The 22,738-nt window shown below is 43.4% G+C and overlaps 3 protein-coding genes across 3 annotated transcripts; 1 reads left to right on the top strand and 2 right to left on the bottom strand.

Moving 5' to 3' along the window:
* Positions 1-291: 291 nt before the first annotated feature.
* Positions 292-1,961, bottom strand: LOC121612183 (D(4) dopamine receptor-like). Its single transcript, XM_041944895.1, has 3 exons — positions 1,916-1,961; positions 777-1,861; positions 292-447 (listed from the first exon to the last, which is right to left on the bottom strand). The coding sequence occupies exons 1-3, from the start codon at positions 1,959-1,961 to the stop codon at positions 292-294; spliced, it is 1,287 nt and encodes a 428-aa protein (XP_041800829.1).
* A 402-nt stretch (positions 1,962-2,363) lies between these two features.
* On the bottom strand, positions 2,364-10,811 carry ddx20 (DEAD (Asp-Glu-Ala-Asp) box polypeptide 20). Its single transcript, XM_041946258.1, has 11 exons — positions 9,082-10,811; positions 7,112-7,206; positions 6,430-6,598; positions 6,229-6,343; positions 5,885-6,027; positions 5,568-5,706; positions 5,309-5,367; positions 4,831-4,913; positions 4,591-4,696; positions 3,810-3,911; positions 2,364-3,711 (listed from the first exon to the last, which is right to left on the bottom strand). The coding sequence occupies exons 1-11, from the start codon at positions 9,275-9,277 to the stop codon at positions 2,600-2,602; spliced, it is 2,319 nt and encodes a 772-aa protein (XP_041802192.1). The 5' UTR covers positions 9,278-10,811; the 3' UTR covers positions 2,364-2,599.
* Positions 10,812-12,148: 1,337 nt separating this feature from the next.
* Positions 12,149-13,824, top strand: parapinopsina (parapinopsin a). The gene is made up of 5 exons (XM_041946260.1): positions 12,149-12,479; positions 12,804-12,894; positions 12,975-13,212; positions 13,324-13,566; positions 13,684-13,824. Exons 1-5 carry the CDS (start codon positions 12,149-12,151, stop codon positions 13,822-13,824), a joined length of 1,044 nt encoding a protein of 347 aa, XP_041802194.1.
* Positions 13,825-22,738: the final 8,914 nt, after the last annotated feature.

A 22,738-nucleotide genomic window follows, 5' to 3' on the forward strand; every position in this document is an offset into this window, starting at 1 on the left:
TGCTTTGCCCTCCTATGCCACCTGTCATTGTTGAGACTACTGCTGTGCGTATCTTGTCAGGTGTTGGATATTATTTATGACCTTGTCTTGTGTCCCGACTGTGAAACGCCTGATAAAACATCTATATCTGCCACAAATACAAACTCTGTGGGCTCTCTTCTTCACTCCACGCCTCTAAATCACTCTGTGTGTGTAAACACGAGGTACCGGCTTGTGTACATTTCACTTTGGTGGTGTTTCCAATCCCTGAAAGTGCAGTCCATGGCACCTGAATATTCATGCATTGAACCTTCAAGCCCTCAGCTTTAGGCGACACCCGGGGATGGAGGAGAGGATCTTGCTGAGTTCAGAGCGAAACTGTCTGGTGACTAGAGTATAAATGAGGGGATCCACTGCAGCCTGCACACAAGTCAGCACTATCGCTGATGTCTCCAGCTCCATCAGCAGCTGTAGGGAAAAACAGGAGAGGGCTTAGGACAGCGCAGTGACACCTTTCCAAACTGCTTCTGCAGGGCAGAAATTCATGATTTATGTGACAGTCAGTCAAAAACCCAAACAGATTCAGATCAGTGCGATTAAAGCAACACATCTTCTCATTGGTGAAGCTGGAACCAGCAATGTTTGATTAAATTACTTGTCAAAATTGTTGACAATTCATCAACTAATAGAAATAGCCATGCAAAGAAACTTTATTTAAAATGTTCACTTTTTGTGTTTAGTTTGGTTTCTGTGATGCTGTGATTCTGTGATCAAAAAAAAAAAAAGGTTCCACTCACTTTGTCTGTGTCCTGCCAGGAGATGACATTTATTAGCAGAATGACCACCATGGGCACCCAGAACAGCGTGAACGCAATGATTATGTACCCAAAACGCTTGGCCAGCTTTCCCTCCATCTGTTTCTTCCCCCGCTCCCTGGCCCCGGGGGTCAGGAGACACACTGCCCCCACGATCTCCGGAGGTCTCCCAGGGGCGCCTCCCGTGGACGAGCGCGCACAGGGAGCACCGGCTTCGGCCACCAAGAGCACCGTCCTGCGGGGAGGCAGCGGGCTGCCGCAGCCCACGGAGGGCAGAGACTTGAAGGAGGCCGGCGGAGCTGTCCGTGGTGCTGAAGTGTGGACGCCCAACAAGCCCCAGACGTGTTCCGAAACCGTCGGCCTCAGCTGGACTCCCCGGTTGAACACCTTCTTTCGGTGCTGTCTTACAACTTTGAAAATCCTCACGTAGTGGATGACGATCACAGTCAGAGACAATCCCCACACCGGCACCAGCACGTAGGGTCCAAACGGATCCCAGTTTCGCAGACGCTCCCCGCCGCGCCCCCACGTGTGCGCGCGGCAGAGCATGTAAAAAAGCGCCTTTTCGGAAAGAGACAGAGAGATTATCGCCAAGATGAGGCCGACGGCCCAGATGGACAGGATCCAGAGGCGGACCCTCGCTCCCCTCCCCTCCGTTTGAAAGGGGAACGCGATGGCTTGGAAGCGCTCCACGCTGATGCTGACCAGCGTGAGCAGCTGGACGCAGCTGCACAGGGCGTAGGTGAACTGCTGCACGGTGCACACGGGCACCGACACCTGTCGGCCGTCCGACCCATAACGCAGGAAGGAGAAGAGCAGCAGCGGCGTGTCCACGGAGCACTTCAGCAGGTCGCTGGCGGCCAGGCTGACCAGCAGCGCATTGTTGCAGGTCTGCAGGCTCTTGGTCCTGAAGACAACCCAGCAAACCCACAGGTTCCCTGGTAGACCCAAGACCAGCGTTAAGCTCAAGATTGTGCAGTTGAATATGAAAAACATCGTACCCATGAGAGTCTCGTGGCGCGTGGTCGTTTGGTTCCAAGAAGTGTGCACATCCATAATTTCACCTCCTTCTCATGAAGCCATTACATGTGCAACTTCTCCTCCTTTCATCCTCAACAAACCCTTCTCCTGCCTATTTTCCACATCAGCGTGCAGCAGCAGAGCCATTTACCTCTGCTGCAAATGGGCAACATAAAGCTCCTGGTGGTCAAAATGAGCTGAAGTGGGCCCCTGGTTTGGGTTTATTTATTCAAGGGTGTCTGCCTTTTGTGTTGCCCAGCACTGATTGGATGAATACTACCAAGAGGCTGATTAGGCTGTAATCAGGGGCATGTGGAGTTGTCTGACCTTGCTGTGCTCTGCTGACGAGATTACATAAAGTAAATTCCCTCTTTTGGCTTTGTTTCACTCTGAACACCAGGTTAGATGAACGGCGAGGGATGATGATGACCTGTATAACATACTAGAAAAAATATTTTTACACTATTCATACAGATTTAACAAACACTAGATCGTTTCTTGTCATGTGAATGCGTAGATCCATAACAGAAAAGAGCTTGGAAATCAATGCGCCATACTGGTAATTTATTAGAAAAACAGTACAGTTTGGTACGAATCAACTGACAAATACACACTCGAAACATTTAAGTGCTTGTTAGAATGAAAGTGCAGACAGTTGTCTTGTGCCCAGTCCTGCCGTCCTAATTCATTTTTCGCACGAGCCAGTCAGACACTGGACCTTGTGCGCACATCCTCTCAGTGGAAAACAGCGTGATTGAACATCCAGGTTAACAGTAGTGGACCAGTCAGTGTTTCAGGAGTTCTTCCATGTAGACCGCGTTCATACGATAAGCTGCCATCCAGTTGTGGGCTGCGCTGTAGTAGCTTTGGTAGCCCTGCTCTTGAAAAGGAGACATGGAGGTGTAGTAATCATGCCAGGCTCTGTAGCTGGCTCTCCAGTAACTTTCAGCACTCCACTCCTCCTCCTCCTCCTCCTCCTCTTGGTCGTCATCATCATCATCATAATCATGTTCTCCTTCATCCCTTTCTCTCTGTTTTCTCTCTCCGCTGGTCCTCTCTGAAATCTTTCTGCTCCGTTTCTCAATCTTTTCTTGTGCGGGAGCCGTCTGATTGGGTCGCCTGCTCGATTTCTCAACAGGTGTGGATTCACAGCTCCTTGGCTGAGGCCAAGCGCTGGCCGTCTGGGGACACATTTGAGGTGCAGCAGAAGTGCAGGCTTTGCCTTCCTCTCGCTTTGGTTTGGGCGCAGTGTCTCTTGGCCTGGCTTCAGTCTGAGGCTGAGTGACTGCTCTGCATTCACCATCGTCCTTGTCACACTGCGAGCTCGACGAAGCAGAAATTGACCTTGAACGTGAAAAGTCAGGTTCCCAGCGTTTTCCGCGCCGTTTTAAACTTTCAGCTCCGTCATCATTAAGTATGACAGACTCTCTCTGGCCATTCTGCTCATCGGAGCCGCCGTCCTCTCGACCTCTGAACTCCCTGATGACCTCCACTGATCTCCCCAGCCCTGTGGCAATGAAGCTGTGGAAGTCCCGCTCGGCCTCCTCAAAGGTCATAAACCTGGACTTGCAGCTCTTAAACGAGCTGAGAGGAGGGATCTTTGGCAGAGCGTCTTGCAGCTCTTTTCGAGTCTGCGCCGCCTGTGGAGGACTCTGGGAACGAGCATCCCTTGCAGGAGACACTTTTCTAGGATTCTCTTCACCGTGTGCTCCCTGCCTGGGTGCTGGACGGGTCTTCTCTGGCCTCCTTTGACTGCTGTGCTCTGGAAGATCCGTGACTGACTTGGCACGCCTCTTCTCTGTCCTGGAAGAGAGCTGGGATAAGGGGGCCGGAGTGGCAGCCTCTGTGCAGACATCCCAGTCACATGGCTCGTCCATCAACCCAGGCTCTATGACAGCTAAAAAAGGGCACAAGACACACAGGATTTTGTATTACTCATCCCCATTAAAACCATTAAATGTGAGAGAGTTAACACGCGCTGCATGTAGAACTCACGTGGCAACGCAGACAAACTCAGGCCGCACTTTTGAGCAATGGCCATCATCTTGTTCTCCTCCTCGCCATGGCAACAGTAGGTCACAGCCAGCCCCTGAGTGCCTACAAATAAAATGTAATCCTGATGAGAACCCATTCAAGGAGAAGGAGGGGATAAAAGGGACGCGTGTCAGTTGCGTGTCCAGGGGTGGCGGGTGCACACACAAACACGCACACACAGACTGTGTGTGTGTGTGTGTGTGTGTGTGTGTGTGTGTGTGTGTGTGTGTGTGTGTAAGCCAAGATTGAATTACCTTCTGTTTCAGAGGCAAAACAAAAGTTAGGTCAAGATAATTATAATTAAATGCAGATGATTAGGAACCCATTCACCTTGATAGGTGGGTCAAACCTGTTAATACTGCAGAGGCTTGAGCTTGTCTTCAAAATGGTGCTTAATGCACTCAGGAAGAACCAGGAAATACTCAGTGCCCAAGCAAATCAAGTCTAATTCAGAGCAACAAAAGGGTGAAACAAACAGTTTCTGTACAGTTAATATACTTCCACCAGCAGAGGAAACGGTTTCTCATCAGCTGCAACAGTGAACATCACCAACGGGCTGTGTGTTGGTATAAGTTTGTAAAATGCTATCTTTGAAACAAGCCTTCTGAATGAGAATAAAAGGATGCAGCAAACTGATCTTTTAACGCTAAGCAAAAATTACATTTAAGCTATTTTAGTTTGTGTTTTGAGTCCAAGTAAGCATGATTAGGTCTGCTCTAGCTGAACAGTACTGGAGACGAACCGAAGCGGCCAGCCCGTCCGATTCTGTGCATATACGTCTCCCAGTCCTGCGGCACGTCCAGGTTTATCACCAAGTTCACTTTGTCTGCATCGATGCCTCTGGAGGTCTGATAGGAAGGAGAGGACAAGAGGGAGAAAACAACCGGGATTAACAGAGGCTGATCAGAAGCTTTATAAGAGATGCATCCAGACAAATTAGTGATGGGTGACATATGAAAAGCAACGCTTGTGTGTGTCTCACCAGGTCAGTGGAGATGAGCACCCTGCACTGGTACTGCTTCAGCTTTGACATGGCCTCCAGCCTCTGGTCCTGACTCAGACCACCTGTACAGGTCATCACACACAGGCACATTAGATCACATCAACTGAAATCAACTCGGCTGACACGGCCAGCCAGCCTCACCTTAGCAAAAGGGAAAACTAGCTTACATCACAGCAGTTAAGGCTTCAAGTTGATTAATTGCAAATCAATCGATTCAATGGTATGTCCACCCCAAACTGATGCATGGTAAACAGTCAAAAATAACTAAAACAGCTAATTTATAATCACACAAAAAACAAATTTAAGACAATATATCCATCAAATGCTGGATGTTTATACTTTTTAAATTACTTATACTACTATTCAATTATCAAAACGACCCTCATTACATTTTCTGTTGATTTATTGATTGATTTCATGCATTTCATCACTACCCTCCACAGGCCGGCCCTCTCACCTGAGATACAAACAGCAGGTAAGCCTTTGGAGGACAGGATGTCTGCCAGGTGCTGAGCCCTGTGGGAGCAAACCAGAGCAACAGCATTTCAGAAACTGCTTCTCAGCGATGCATCATCAACAGTTAGATCAAATGAATGTTCAGGATCAATTCAAAATCATGCAAAGAGCAAATGCACAACTGAGATGTACTTTTCCTGCTGACAAACATAATCAGATCACGCATGATGACGAGGGTGCACATTGAAGCCATGCGCTACCTTGTGTGTAGGTTGGAGAACACCAGAGCCTGGTTGAATGGGATTTTACTGAAAAGCTCCAGCAAGTGCTGCACCTTCTCCTCGAAAACCTTGTGAGGTAAAGGATGGGACTGCACCAGCTTGTAATACTGCTTCAGACCTGGCAGGGGGTGCACAAGGACAACATCCACGACAGCATATCAATTTAAGACTGTGAGAAGCACCACGTGTGTTTTTGTTTTCTTCGTTTTTTTGCAGGGGAATAGCAAGTCGTCCTGAGTGTTTTTGGTAGGATGTGATAATTTTACACTTTGAATTTGAGTTTTTTAGGGTCTTACCTTTAAGGCCCATGTCACTGGGATTGAGTCTGACAAAAGTGGGCTCTCTCATGTAGCGGGTAAGGTGCTGAGCAAGGGATTCTGGGTAGGTGGCAGAGAGTGCGAGCATCTGTTTGTTCTCAGGCAGAGCGGAAAAGATCCAGCTGGAGAGATGGAGCAGAGGAGATGGGTGAATTTCAGCCTGTGTGTTTTTTGTTTTTTTTTGTGACTGAGCGCGCAATTTATTTATTTATTTATTTGATATTTCATCCACACAGATTTGCCTATGAAGGACTTTAATAACACCACCAGCCTGCTGTTGATATCATGTAACTAATTAAATCTGAGTATTATGTCCATCTTACTTTATCTGTTCCTGGAAGCTGCCCTCCTCCAGCAGCTTGTCTGCCTCGTCCAGAACAAACAGTCTGACGCTGGCGGTGGACAACATGCCCAGCTCGATGAGCTGCTTGATACGACCTGCATAACCGGGAGCATGGTTACAAAACACAAGCAACTGCGTGACGCTAACATAAAGAGGTAATGCCTCTCTACTGGCCTCTTACCAGGCGAGCCCACAGCTACATGGCACTTCCTCAAATTGGGTTTGTCCTGACTCACGGGCCTCCCCCCGATGAAGACGTGGCACTCGAGGCCCTCCATGGCGCAGCCTATGGCCATGACCACAGAGTGGATCTGCACCGCTATCTCACGAGTAGGAGCCAGGACAAGAACCTGCAGGAGGGGGAAAACACAGGGGGTCGTTTGTGAAAAAAGCTTAGATGTCAACAACCACTTACATTTGATTGGGAGCAGATTAAGGAGAGGCAGGTGTTGGGTCGCTCCCAATCAGTAAGACCCCGGAGATAATAAGATTACAGTGCGCTACAATGCAGCTGGTTCATCAGCAAAACCAGACCTACCTCTGCTTTATCAATAATTGTCCCCTTTCATTTGCTCTTTTGACACTGAGCATCTTAAATTAATTAAGATTAAAAAGACCCCCGAATCCAAAGTGATTACTTCTCATGAACATCTGTTGGAAAAATCGATCAGACTGGTATAAACTTCAAAATAAAGTTTTGTTTTTCCCTCTGAGTGCTTTGTTTTCATTATTATTCATTAGATGATGCGGGATAACTGCTTTATTCAAAGAGTCTGGATCAGTGAGATTAAAAGAACAGGAAAGACACATTTTTCCACACATTCTGCGAATCACCTTGCGTGGTTGGAGTTAAATCCGCTCACCTGAGTTGCAGGATTCTCCAGGACCAGAGAGTCCAGGGCGATGGTGCAGAACACGCAAGTCTTCCCCGTGCCAGACTTAGCCTGTACAATCAAATCTGAAATAGTGGACAGACAATGAAGAAGCACAGCTCGTCTGAATAATCAAGATCACAGCTTTGACTTTCTCAGCTGAAGGACCAGGGGGTAAGATTCAGGGGGATCAAACTGAAGATATGGAACGTAATATTCAGTTGTGTGCACTCTGCCACTAAACCCCACACACTGATCATAAAATTAAACTTGATTGGACGCAATATTGATGCTTCACATCTAGAGTGCCTAATCTGCAGCAACAAAACATCCACAGATAAACTGTCAGAGCAATCACAGGCGTTTACTTCAAGTACACTGTGATTAACTTCACAGCTGCAGGCGAGGGCATTTTCACCACACAGGCAACCTGCAAGTGGACAGAAACTACATCTCCCACGAGAGGATAAATGATTTTGTCTGGTTGCACGCTGTAGAGGCTTTTTTCCCCAGTTCCTGGGCGTAAAACATTCGAGTGCAACAAACTATTTTATTTCTAAAGAATTAAGGTGAATAATGATGATGACAATAACCGTGGTTATCATTTCAGCCGTTATGGGGCAGCCTGTAGTACACTGGTCTGTTCACACAAATTACAACAAGTAAAAGTTGTCCTCTCTTTGTGGTATCTAGCCGTGGCCCTTCTGGATTGAGATGTTTCAGATTGTCTATCTGGGTCAAACACAGCCCTTCACACAGGTCCCGGGTGAACAGAGATGCTGCTGGGTGCCACCGTGTGCACAAACATTATTTATTTTCTATTTATCCATGTAAGTTTAAAAAATTTAATTTACTTGCAGGAAGGAGATGCTGCTATCTGCTGATAAATGTTAAGTGCGCTAAAAACTTTATTTTTAATTGACAAAGGTTTATTTTTTGTTTTTACAGTTTAGCTTTTGGATCACCTGTGGGCATTTAGTTGATACATTTTTTTACACTGAAAATCTACTGAATCTATCTCACTTTCTTTTTTTTCTCCCTTTTTAATCATCTTCGATGGGTGCTAACAGCATCTGTCAAAATGTTTTCACTGGAGCTACTTTCAACTGGAAAATAGTCCCCATGAAAAGCACGTCTGAATCTTCCAGTTTGGAGGATTATCCAGACCATCAGGGTCTCTGGAAACATGTTGCTGTCACATCAGCTGAAAATCATTTCGCAGTGCTGTGAGCACATGAAACTAAATTCCATTTACCTCCTCAGGAAAAAAAAATCAGGGATATATATCAAAAAATTGAGCATAAGAATGATCCTTTAAAGTTAAATAATGTGCATATTATTAAAACAAAAGATGATCTTAGCTGCATTACTAAGTCACTGATTGTGGTCTGTATTCAGTGAACAGGCAGGCGTGACAGGGCCTCTTTGTGCAGGTGAATCTGTTTTCACAACACTTATTATTATTCTATCAATTTAGTGTGAAAACTTTAATGCTCGAACTCAAACAAACATTCAACATAGAAAGAGAAGCTGTTCATTTTCTCCCACGTTCATATTGAACAAGCTGGAACCAGAGAAGCAAGTAAGTTCAACTAGCAGCTGATTTAATGCGCATGATTAACTCTCCCTCACTGAAGACAGACAATAAGCAAATCCTCACGATTTAGAGGCTGGAAATGGGTGAGATTGGGCTTTTTTTCTTGAAATAATTCCATGCCTGCGCTGTCATTGTTAAACTGATTGTAGGTCAGTTTGAGCGCCAGGTTTCACATCATTTAGCAGTGGGAAGTGGGACATTGAGTCCAGGTGTAGTAGAGTCATGGTACACAGAAGTAAACTGAAGGAAGTTTCTTAGTCTCTTAAACAGGCATCCACAAACGAGCACTTTCACCCTGTTTCTGACTCACACACACGCGCAGAGAGACACATGTGGAGCGACCCGCTCAGTTTCATGAACCCACCGAGTCCGCAGCGGCCCAGCGGGATGGCTTTGAGCTGGATCGGGGAGGGTTTCTGGAAGCCTGCGGCCGACAGTCCGTCCAGCACGGCTGGAGACAGCAGCAGAGAGCTGAAGTCGATCCCCTCCGAAAGAAGCACATCATCGGTCCGCTTTCGCGTCCCTATGTCGTGGCCCGCTTTCCTCACAACAGCAGCCATGACGAAGAATGTTGGCCAAAACGAAGAAGCTTTAATGCGTCTCGGAGCTGCAGCTGCAGCCTCTACCGCCCTCAGATGGCCGGGAGTCGGACTGACTGGTATAATGCAGCATAGAAAGACCTCTGGCTCATGACCACAAATAAACCAAAGGGGGATAAGAAAAACAACTTTCTGGTTGTGAAAAAATCCTCTGTAGGATGTTTGTCCTGCAGGCTATTTGGTAATAACGCAGGTATGGATCTTGTAATCTCACTAATAAGTACCTGTGGGTTTCACATTGTCTAATAAACTATTAAAACTGCAGTTTATCAACACATTTATCAAAGTTGTTATTCAACGGATTTGGAGCACAGATGTTTACAGAAGGGATTCATTCGAGGGTGTTTTCAATATACTAAAGAGTTAAAAAAGACAAGAATCCAAGAAGAGTCCAGATCAGGGCTGGGCAAATTATTTTTGCAAGGGGCCACATGAGAAACCTGAACTGTGTCAGAGGGCCACACCAACAAGAACTTGAACTTAATTCTGCTCAACTTTCTCCCATTATAAAATGCACTAAATTATATATTTTTAATAGCTGGTACTGGTAATCGGTAGAATAAAAACAATCTGTAAATATGTATATAAATAGGCTATGTGAAATTGTGTTGTATAGGTCAAATAAGAAAATACAGTTGAAGTTTACCATTTTAGTTACAGCATCAACACCATGGTTTATTTTTACCACTGACTGACGCAACACTTCCTGATGTGTAATACAACGCAAAACGTGCATTTCTGCACAGGCTTCATTTCTGTCACTTCATCCTGCATTCTCTTCAAAGGTCCAACATTTTTCCCTGCAGACTTGGACAACCGTCCGCTGTCACACCCGCCAGCTTGTCCCATTTCAGTCCTAACTTGTCCAAACATGCAGTGGTTGTCCCTTTCATTGACTGCATGGCTGCCAGCTATCCCGCGGAAGAAGATGCGCAGCTGGGCGGTGTCACGTACATCGCAGCTCTCATCCAAAGCCAGAGAAAAATGGTCCAAGTCGGCCGCTGTGTCCTTCATCTGAAGCTCCAGGTTTCCAGCGATGTCCTCCACCCGCCTGGTTACAGTACGTCTGGAGAGAGGCACGCTGTCAAATGCTCCCTTTTTCTCCGGGCATATCAGTGCAACCGAGTCCAACAAGCACTCCTTAATGAGCTCTCCACCAGAAAACGACTTGTCCTGACGGCTGCATCTCTGGGTGTGCAGCGTTTTCTAAGAAGTCCTCGCTGGGTTTGCAGTTTTGCTTGCAACACATCAGACAGCTCTGCGCGCGCTCCATCAGACACATTTCTGTATTTATCCTCATGTTTGGTCATGTAGTGGCGATTCAAATTGCAACCTTTCAACACAGCGACCTGTGTGCCACAAATTACGCACACGGCTTTACCTTTGTTTTCTATAAAGAAGTACTTGGCAGTCCATGTTTTGTTGAAAACATACAATTCTTAATCAATTTTGATTTTCTAGGCGCGCGCCGCCATATTGAGGATAACCTGGCTCGCACCACTTGTAGTTGTTCACCTTCACTCACACACGCATGTGCGTCAAAGTGCGTCCGGAAGTAAAACGAACGCTTTTCAAAATAAAAGCAACACAGCTGTATTGCATGCAAGGCGTAAATATTTTTTTGCCTATATGTCCTAATTTATGATTGGCCTCACGCGGGCCGGACAGGGACGCACAAAGGGCAGAATGTTGCCCCCGAGTCCGTAATTTGCCCAGGTTTGAGCCAGATGAAGAAATTTCTTGCAACCTGGTAAACCAAAAGTTACTATTAATGGCTTCTAGCTGATCAATACATTGTTAGTATTTATCAACCATTGACAAGATAAATAGATACACCTTCCAAACCCTGCATAAACTACGAGAAAGTGGAACCCAAAAATGCAATGCAAAAGACATGCAAATGCAAGAAGATGCGGTAAGTTAAGGTAAGATAAGAAGGAACTTTATTCATCACAAGAGGAATTGTTGTGCAGCAGTTTACAAAGTAGTAGCCTGTGTCGTCAGTTGCACACAGACATGCTCGGAATTCAGAACTGTTACTTAGGCTGAATTTGCAGTACAGATTTTAAGATCAGTTTGACAGAAAGAAATAGGTTTTATGACTGTAGAATTTAAAGTCACTGTATTTTGCTTGTTAGGATGACAAAAGCAGTGCACATACGAGCCATGCTGCAAAGAATTAATGTTAAGCCTCTGTGTGCTGAGTTATTCAGTGGATACTGTCGTATCCATGGTGAACATGTACTTAACAGATACAAAACTGCACGATATTAACAAGCTATAATGCTCCTTCTGTGCCTTCAACCAGCAGACATGCATTTAACTCCCAAAAACCATATTGTGTTACTGAATCCCTGATTCATCTCTCGGGAGCAGCCGCAAACCCAGCAATCAAGGAAAGTGCAGTCTTACAAGTTATTAGATAGAATTATTGTCTTCACAATCCGGATCTACAGATTTAGTTTTTGCAAATTAAATGTCATGGTCTAAAGCCGTTCTCCTCTCATTGGCCTTATTAAAAGGGTCCCATCACCCTCTCTTCTCTGCAGCTGCACCAGAGCAGCAAACATGCAGCATCTGCAGAGAAAGATCTCATTGGTTGTTGATTTTGTTGGAGTTACTCAATAGATTTTTTGAATAAGCACCTGTCTAATCTCTCTGTTTTCTTTTGTGTTATATTTTGGGAAACTGTATTTTATTTTATTTTATTTTATTTTTTGACCTGTGGATATTTCGGTCTTGAGTTTGATTTTTTTTAGCTAATGTTGTAGATGGACCACTGATACTTAATCTTCATCTCAGGAAGCAGTCACCTAATCTACACTGAGCAAAATGGAGCACCTTGTCCTGCGTGGAAACTCCTCATCGTCTCACAGCTCAGTCAGCACGGAGCTCCTGTCTCGGGCCGGCTACACAACACTGGCCGTTATCATGGGTGCGTTCACTGTGGTGGGGGTCATCCTCAACGTCCTGGTGATCGTGGTGACCATGAGACACAGGCAGCTCAGACAGCCGCTTAGCTATGCTCTGGTTAATCTGGCCATATGTGACCTGGGCTGTGCTGTATTTGGAGGTCTGCCCACCACAGTAACCAATGCCATGGGATACTTCAGCCTAGGACGCGTGGGCTGCACGTTAGAGGGCTTTGCTGTAGCCTTTTTCGGTGAGTCAATCAGAGTATATAAATAAATATCAGAGTAAATATAGTATATATATATTTCAGAGTAAAATAAATATCTCAAGTCTTTCACACTGAAGCAAAGATGTGAGATCTTTGCTTTGTAGTAGAATAAAAAGTACAATATTTCCCGCTGAAACATAGTAGAATAGAAGTAAAATGAAAATACTTCAAATTGCCCTTTAGTATATAACTTAAGTACTTACTTACTTTCTACCACTGAATTAGCATGTCATTAATTGCTGCAAAGCTCAGAAGCAGGATATTTTCCACAAAAAATAATTTAGTCCATTCTTTCTTTTCTGTTAGGTATAGCAAGTCTGTGCACAACAGCAGTAATTTCTGTGGAACGCTACATGGTGGTGTGCTGTCCCATGGGTGCTGTCCTGTTTCAGACCAGGTACAGTAATGACCGAGAAGACTGAGTACAAATCTTGATTGCTCCACCAGCATGTGACACACCATCTCTGCTGTCCTCAGACATGCAGTGGCTGGAGTGGCGCTGTCCTGGGTGTGGTCGTTTGTGTGGAACACTCCGCCTCTGTTCGGTTGGGGAAGTTACGAGCTGGAGGGCGTCAACACCTCCTGCGCCCCGAACTGGCACGGCCGGGATGCCGGGAACATGTCCTACATCATCATATACCTTTTCTTTTGCTTTGCTGTGCCCCTCTCTATCATCACTGTGTCTTACTCGCAGCTCTTGTGGACCCTCCGCCAGGTGAGCAATGCAAATGTTAGGCAGCCAGGTTTGCTCAGTGAGGAAGAGACGCATCAGTTGCTTCTCTCAGCATCACAATGCAGGCTTTTTGCTTGTGTTTTGGTGGCCTAGGTGACCAAGCTGCAAGTATCTGAGGCTGGCAGCACGAATCGTGTGGAGGTGCAGGTGGCGCGTATGGTTGTGGTGATGGTGCTGGCTTTCCTGGTGACCTGGATGCCATATGCTGCCATGGCCCTCGCTGTCATCATGGACTCCAGTCTATATATTGACCCTATCATTGCCACCATACCTGTTTACTTGGCTAAGAGCAGCACTGTCTACAACCCCATCATATATATTTTCATGAACAGACAGGTAACCCTCCATCATGCACACTTATATTCACACAAAGAAAAGGAATTCAGGCATATATGATCACATACTGTTACTCCTCCGTATCAACCATGAGTGCTGTATGTGTGTGTTTTCCAGTTTCGAGGATACGCTGTCCCCGCCGTCCTGTGTGGATGGAACCCGTGGGCCTCAGATCCACAAGTGTCTGAGGGTGAGACCACGGTTGCTTCTCTCATCAAGAGCCAAAAAATCTCACCTAAAGAATCTTTGAAAGAATGAAAGTGTACATAAATCCTCGTGGTCTCACTACTAAGGCAGCATCACATCACCAGGATGACAGAATGATATGAAACCCATTTGTGATGGAGGCTGAACACATTCTGTGCACCATGAAAGCAGTAAAGGAAGAAGTAAAAGCAAAGCATGAGATGCTCCATGTGTTCAAACCTGTCTGTCTTGTCCTACTGAGGCTGTCACAACTTTTTATCTATTCCGACAATAAAGACTGCCCCTTTGTCTTGTTTTCTGTTCAGCATGTTCAATTCTTTTTGATATTCCCATCAAGATTGCAGGACTTGTCAAATCCACAGGGAGTAAAAGTGTTAAATATCAAATCCACATTAACACAGAAAACACACTAAAAGGAATGACATCATATGCACATGTTTATACTGTTTATGGATATTATGTAAAGTAGATGTGCTTTACAAACACAATGATCTTCCCGTCCTCCTCAGGTGTTTTTGCTTTGTTTAAGAGGCTTACATATGATATCGGGTGTAAGAAGAACACACACAAACACACTTACTTGGTTGAGCCTCAGCGAAATGTCCAATTGCAGATGTATAATTTCTCAATATATGATATGTTTCAAAGGATTTATGACAAGAAGAAAGTAATTTGATGATTTCTTACATTTTTTAGGTGTTCACATCGTCTTTGCTTCTTGAGGTCTGTACATGGTACACACCCCTCGGACAAAAACAGTCCTTTCTCACCTGTATATGACCTTTATGGCTTTCATTGATTAAAATCAACAGAAAAAAGTAAAAATCATTGACATTAAGTCGTATTCATTAATCTGGACCTATATTTTGCTTGTTTTCTTTTTTCTTTATTATTTCATCTCTTTATATGTGGATATATTATAAATACATGTTAATTGGTAAAAGAAAAAAGTTTTATCAACATGTCACACATTTCAAAATAAACTTGCTGCTTTTGCAGAATATGTCCCTGAGAAAATGTGCAGATGATGGTGCTACATGAAAAGTCATGGGATCACCAAAGTGGCTACAATTCATGCTGAAGGAACATGAAAATTTGTACAAAATTTAATAGAAAACAATCCAATAGTTGTCGAGATATTTTCATGAAAACCACAGATGAGAGTCTCACTGAAGCGCTTGAGGAAAAGTTAGAGAATCATCAAAGCCATTCAAATTCATCATCTGCAAACCATATTACCATTACCAAGTAATCGTTGAGATACTCTCATACTCCTTATCTTGTTACATCTAACGTATCACAGTGTAACTGTTCCACTGCAAGTGTAAATCAACAGAAAGGAAGCACATGCCTAAATATCACACCTGATTTTAACAAAGTCCAGAAACTTCATGAAATAGCACTGCAGTGTATGTAAAATGTGTGATGACAGGATTATTGTTGACCAACAGGTAGATGAGCTACAGTAGACGGGAAATGGAAAATTCTAGTTGAATTGCATCATTACACACCACACTGATGCACTAAAGCAATTTACTGACTTATTGGTGTCACAGCCCAGCCCCAATCTGTCCTGCAATCTGACATCCAGGGTTGGCCCTGCATATTCTGGCCCACTTTTCCCCTGTGGTCCTGCCCTCTGGTGACTTTGGTCTGAACCTACACCACACCACCTGCGACCAATCACACTACCACGGCCCGGCTACAGCTGCTTCCACTCTGCTCATCAGCCACGGCTTTAAAACTAAGCCAAGGACTATGATCATTGCAAGATTATTTGCCACACTGAAGTGAACTCTGCTCCTGTTGCCCATGCTCAAGCCTTGCTTTGCCTGTTTTTGCCTTATTGTGACCCTTCTTGCCACGTGAGTTTTGCCTTTGTTATTGGAAGCCTTTTGGAGCTGTTTTTGAGTTTTGCCACGTGAGCCTTTTTCTGCTTTTTGCTCATTTTGGGACATTTCTGCCTCTTTTCTTTGCTTGTGTTTTTGGCCTTTTTTGGAACTTACTGCCATGTGAGCCTTGCCTATGTTTTTGATTTTTGTGAAGATTTGCTTGATCATTTATTGCCTGCCTGTGCTTCGAACTCTGCCTGCCATTGAGTCTGATTCTCTGCCTCATCCTTGTCGACGCCTTTGCCTGAATAAATTACATTTTGATTGACTTTTTGACTTTGGTCTGCTCCTGGGTCCCCTAGCCTTGTTCAGCCATTCCACCCTGACAATTGGTCGTGCTCACACAACTCTTCCAATGACTGACAAGTAGTTCTTCATGTTACAGCACTGTGCAGTTCTACATATCAATAATGTAAATATATGTTGTATTGGCGAAGAATTTCTGATGGGTTGTTGCTGAAAAATTCCTCTAATTTTCTGAAAATAGTTTGAGCATTTCTAAGGACTCAAAATGTTAAGGCTTACAGCAATGCATTTTTTTTAAACATATGCAATATAATCAAAATACAGTGACATTAAAAGGTGGATGTATATTTAAGTGAAAAAAATTAAAATGTTTATTAAAGTTCATTGGAGAGATTTCTGTTTCTGCAGCTTTGATGTTTCTGTATCTTGGTGCAGCTGCAGTCGCCGTGTTCATCCCTGCAGGGCCCAATGAAAAACCAAGCTGGGAGATGAATTCTCTGACATGTTGACACTGGGAACACTGGGTTTAATGGTCTCTCTTGAAAGCCCCCTCTGAATGTCTGTCTTCGCTTGAAAGTTGGTTTTCCTCATCTTCATTTCCCTGTTGTCACAAGTGCCTTCTTCTCAAACTTAGCCCCCCACCCACCCGTTAAAAGCATTTCTCCTATTCCATTTTTTTTTGTTTAAGTTCTTTCTTGTAGGTTTCTTTTTCCATGTCCTCCTTCTCCAACTGGAAAGCCTCCCTCATCTTCTGGATGCCTGTCTTTTCTTGGATGTAGGCCTTCCTCATAATTGCCATCGCTTCCTTTTTTATCTTGAACATCTCTGTCATTAATCATGGCAACTTCTTCAGCTTGAAAGGCTTTCATTGTCATATTCTGAACCATCAGTTCTTTGCTGAAGGCTTCTCTTTCTTTTTCCATGTGCTCCTTCTCCAACTGGAAAGCCTCCCTCATCTTCTGGATGCCTGTCTTTTCTTGAATGTAGGCCTTCCTCATCATTGCCATCTCTTCCTTTTCTATTTGAACATCTCTCTGGCGTTACTCTTGGCATCTTCTTTAGCTTGAAAGGCTTTAATTTTCATACTCTGAAGCTTCTGTTCTTTCTCGAATGTCTCACTTTCTTTTTTTTATGTTCTCTCTTTCCAACTGGAAAGCCTTCCTCGTCTTCTCTATGTCTGACTTATCTTGAGTGTATGCCTTTCTCAGCATGGCCATCTCTTCCTTTATGTTGAGGGCCTTTCTTTCCTCACACACAGCATTTCCTTCTTCCTTCCTTCTCCTTTGTTGTGCCTTGAGTTCTTTCTTCAAGGCTTTTCTTTCATTTTCTATTTTCTCCATCTTCAAGCAGAAGGTATTCCTGACCTCAGCCATTTGAGCACACTCTCTTTGAAAGGCCTCTCTCTCTCTGATCAGTCTTTGTCTTTCCGTGTTTATGAGCGTCTCTTCACTCCAAACTTAGTCATGTGTTACCATTACCTGTTTGTTCTCCCGGATCTGTTCTTCCTGGGAGAGGAGACAGTTAGCTTTGTTGACCAGAGGAATCATGTCTCTCTGAAGCTGCTGGACTTCTTGCGCTTCTTGTTTTCCTTCACAATGACTGTCTCTCTCAACATGTCTCTCTGCCTTGTGTCTGACACATTTAGGCAATGTTGTACTTACCACCATAAAACGGTGGATTTCTAAAGGTTCCATCAATGAAATGTCTTGTAATAACTGCAAATGTAACTGGGTATTTTTAGGTTTCTCTCCTCAGTGTCTCACTGTCCAACTCTATCTGCTCTCTGTACTGAAATGAAATGGCTGCTGCAGGTTGACACTGACCTACAGAATTCTGCATTGCCTATAGGCAAGTCAAACAAAAAGTTTACATTTAAACCAAATTACTCCTCAATGCATTAAAAACAGCAAACATCAAGTCTCTTTTTTTAATTCAACGTATTTGTTTAAGGGTGACAAAAATGTTTCCACACACTTCACTCGTTAACAAAATGTAGTTAAGTGGCTGTGTGGAGCCTGTTACACCGTTTAACTCTGCCTTCACATGTCTCTTTGTACAGCAAGGGAGACTTTTTAAAGCTCTCCTGCATAACTGCATGCAAATAGCAAATGTAGTGAAGTTTAAAGTAGTTTATTGACCCCAAAATATTACAGTGACAAGTGAAAGTACAGTGTTAAACAGGAACTAAAAAAGAATGGTAATAAAGTTGTCGTTTAAAAAAAAAAAAAACACCTGCTTTTTACTCATTTGTGTTACTTGTAACAAGTTACTACCCACCTCTGTTCAGCTGTTTCAACAATACCTTGTCTGCTTAATGCTAAAATATTAACGTAGGCAAGAGTCGTGGTTGGTTGTAGCTGCCTGCTCCCAGAGATAAGAGAGAGACACAGATCGAGAAGAGCTCAAAAACGATTTCAGCAGTGGCCTTTTGTCGCATGTCATCCTCCCTGTCTGTCTCCCCTTGGTTCCCACGTGTGCCTCTATACCATCAAAGCCAAATACAAACAAACAAAAAGAAAACTCAGTGCTGTTCACCTCATTTTCATATTCAGTCACAAACGTTTGGTTGTGATTTTACCAGGAACGAATCTATTTGTCAACATGCTGTCAGCAGTTTTTATGGGGAATCTTTTTCAGTAGTCAGTAGTTCCAATAAAAACTCTTCACAGTGAGGTTTGTGGATTACCCACAGTAAGCAGGACATTGTCTCTGGAAAGAAATGTTGTGGACTTTTTTAAAATGTATTTTTTCAGTGCTGGGAGCACCACAAATGAAATTCTATTCATCTCTGTTGTATTTTGGTGGCACCAGAAAACCCAGCCAAATAATACTGAAACTCTCGGTCCCGCTCGATACCTCCAGAGGATGTGAGGAACTCTGTGTTTTGTAATTTTAGATGAACTTCCCTAAAACATGTCTTGACTAATCATTCCAGCTTAATATTTTGAAACAGAAAAATCCTCTTTTTGCTTGTAAGCGGCTATTCCAGGAGCCACATAACCTTTTCCCTCACAAAGTATCACTGTCTGTATTGCAGGGTGAGAGAAGTTACGAATGTGTAAACAAAGGAAAAGACAGGAGTGCAGCTTGGAACGTAACATGTTTTCTTCATGGTGCCATATTGTAAAAGTCATTGCATTGCAATCGTAAAAGACAAAGACCGACCCTGCATGTTTGAAGTCTTCCCAGGCCGGGATCAAGCTTTGCCTGACACTTCCTGGAGCTAAATAGGAAGGGTGCATTTCCCTCAATAAAGGGGGACTTTTCTGATATGACAACACTTTCTGTAAACCGAAAGCTAAGATGAGTTGAGGATCAGCTGAATGTGGGTCAGCAGAGAGGCTTGGGAAAGCTTTTTGAATGAGTTACTCATCGAAAAACCTTCGCTGTGAAGAAGGACTGTTGTTGCTTTCACAGCAACAATGGGATGAGGTGTAGCTGGGCTCATTTAAAAGATGCAGTGGGCCTCCGCCTCATAAAATTATTATTTTATTCTCCCAGTTTGCTGTCCAGGTGGACACCAGGTATCTCTGTTCCTGGATAATCTCCACCATGTGTCCCAGGATGGAAATCGGAGTAGGAGGAGTCCTGGATCTCCTGAAGTCCACTACCAGCTCCTTTGTTGTGCTTCTTTTTGGTCAGTTACATACAGACATGCTTGACATTCAGAAATGCTATTTTGGTTGAAGTTACCATACAGATTCTGACGCCAAGCTTAAACTGTGTCATGATCCTGTTGCTGTGTGCTCACTCTCTCTCTCTCTCTCTCTGCCTGCAGATCTGCATGAGTAGGAGTGGGGCCGGTCTCCTCAGATGTGAAACTCATTAGACACACCTGACTCTGATCAGCTCAGCAGTGCTGGCTTCCTGAGGCCGGACCAAACCCTCCTCCAGTGCCACATTATTCCCTCATGTCACCCATGTATTGTTGCGCTCCTGAGGAGAATCTAGCCACGCTTCCTGAGATTGTTCTTCCAAGTATTTATCTGAGTTTTTCCTCCAGAGTTTATGTCCTGTTTTTGGTTGCTACTTTGTCAGTACCTTTTCCCCCCTTTGGGTGTTTTGTGTTTGTTCACAAGTTGCTACTTTGATTTGATATCTTTTCCCGTAAGGCGTTGTCTGTTGTACTTTGGCACATAGAAATAAATACTTTTTTCCCTCTGCATCTGGGTCCTGGATCTCATTGCTCGAGCCATAACAAACTGATGCTAAACTATCTACCCTGCTGTAGTGTCCTTGAGCATCACAATCATTCTTGAACATCCCCTCTGACCTCTTTAAAAGCAGATCAATCAAGTACAATGTCACCCCCATGAATTCAGGGTTACTCAACACATATCCCAGTTAGAGGTGTAATCTCACACCGGAACAGAGGGTGGCGCAGCTCTCTGGTGTCTCTATGTCAGAGCACGTTTTCAGTGTCTCTGTTAATTTAGTTAATTTAGCAGCACAGTAATGACGGCGTGGTGCAGCATTAAAAGTGCATCACACCCATTTCTTCTGAGTATTCGCGCACTGTGATGTTTGACACAGATGCAGTTATGTTTATTTCATTGGTTGTTGAAATTCATATGCTAAATAAATACTGATATAGTTCATCTGATGTAGATTAAAGTAAATAGATTAAAAAGATGTGTATTTTAAGGACAATGAGTTACATGTAAAAGCTGTTTAAAAAGATAAATAGTGTTGAAAGGAGATTATTTCATGGTTTATTTAAAATGTATGTTGTGATATGAGAATCCATGATTATTCCTTATAGCACGAAAAGACTTTTGTTGTGACTTTTGTTGTGATGCATATCAATCCATTTCACAAGGACTGGAATACTGGACTGGTTATACTTGAATAGATACTTTGAATGACAGACATGAGTAATGAGGTCTAGTGATGTACAGAAAGAGAAGATAGTAATTTATGCTTTCTGCACTATGTGTGTAGATTGGTTTTATTTTGGGCTAGGATTGGATCATTCAGAATCTGAATCCTGTCGAGACCATAGACTGTGGACATGGCGGAAACCACGGTGTGGCCAGCTGTGGTTCCGCCCTTAGAGGACATCAGGACCATCGACTCATTTCACTTGTTCAGGAAGCAGATAAGAACTAACATGTTGAAAAATACCTGCATAGTGTTAGAACAGTGTGCACGCAACAACAAGTTAAAGGACATTTCATCTCCTTCCCTTAAAGGAGAACTTTGTCAAAGGGAAACAAACTTGGACCTTTCATTTATTAAAGGACAATTTCACAAAGAAAGGACACTTTTTTTTAAACTTTATTTATTTTGGGTTTTGTTTTTTGGCAGTTGAAAGAGCTTTATTTTGTATGCTTTTATACTTTATTTTTCCTATTTACTTGTAGTTTTTTATGATTGATGCTGAGGCAATAAAGGTTGTCACTGTTAAACTTCACGTCTACGCCCCTCGTGAGTTAATAAAGTAATTCCAGGTATCTATTCCCGAACCTAGATGAATGTTAGCGCTCTTGATCATGGTTGGCAAGGGGCGCTACAACAAGATTTTGCATTATCGACAATTTTTATTTGCTCATGCCTGTAAACCAAACAATGAACAATTTATAGTCACTCTATTGTTTGTTTGGCTGACATTTGTTAGCTAATCCAAAAGCAGGGCCCATGCGAGGCATGCGGCACAGAATGAATGTTAAGCCTCTGTGTGCTGAGTTATTCAGTGGATACAAAACTGCACGATATTAACAAGCTATAATGCTCCTTCTGTGCCTTTAACCAGCAGACATGCATTTAACTCTGATCCCAAAAACCACATTGTGTTACTGAATCCCTGCTTCATCTCTCAGGAGCAGCCGCAAACCCAGCAATCAAGGAAATGTCATGGTCTAAAGCCGTTCTCCTCTAGTTGGGCTTATTAAAAGGGTCCCATCCCTCTCTAATCTCTGCAGCTGCACCAGAGCAGGAAGCATGAAGCATCTGCAGAGAAAGATCTGATTGGTTGTTGATTCTGTTGGATTTACTCAATAGATTCTTTTTGAATAAGCGCCTGCCTAATCTCTCTGTTTCTTTGTTTTATACTTTGTGCAACTGTAGCTGGATATTTTGGTCTTCAGTTGGATTTATTTTGAGCAAATGTAGATTTACCAGGGACACTTAATCTTCATCCCAGGAAGCAGTCACCTAATCTGCACTGAGCAAAATTAAGCACCTTGTCCTGCGTGGAAACTCCTCATCATTCACATTCACAAGTAATATTTGTTTATCCCAAACTTGAGAAGCAAAACAAGTCAAGAAATTTAAAGAAGGTTTCGCAGCAAACTGAAAAGCCTGTAATGAGAGACAGTTGTGTAATGTTGAACAATGGGCCCATAAATGTAGTTCATGATATCATCTATCAAACTAGACAGTGATATATTGTCAAAGGATTTATGACAAGAAGAAAGTAATTCCATGATTTTTTACTTTTTTTTTTATTAGGTGTTCACAACCCCGTTGCTTCTTGAGGTCTGTACTCAAACATGGTACACACCCCTCACACACAAACAGACCTTTCTCACCTATATATGACCTTTATGGCTTTCATTGATAAAAATCAAAATAATCAGTGTGTTATGCTCCTTTACAACACGATACTTCACTCCAGCCTTTTGGATCCAGCATGTTAAACAGCAAGAAAAAACCTGTCATCAGTTCAGTCAAGTCTGACAGTTTGATCATTCACAGTCACTTCTCCCTCTCTAAATGAACACAAATGCAATCATACTCATCCTGTTACCTTGGCTTTTTATTGATTACAGAAATATTGCTATTACTTTCATTAAAGAAAGGCAAAAAAAAAAAAAAAAAAAGCCAGA

This window comes from Chelmon rostratus, chromosome 10 (assembly GCF_017976325.1).
Source record: "Chelmon rostratus isolate fCheRos1 chromosome 10, fCheRos1.pri, whole genome shotgun sequence".
Taxonomy (NCBI): Eukaryota; Metazoa; Chordata; class Actinopteri; order Chaetodontiformes; family Chaetodontidae; genus Chelmon; species Chelmon rostratus.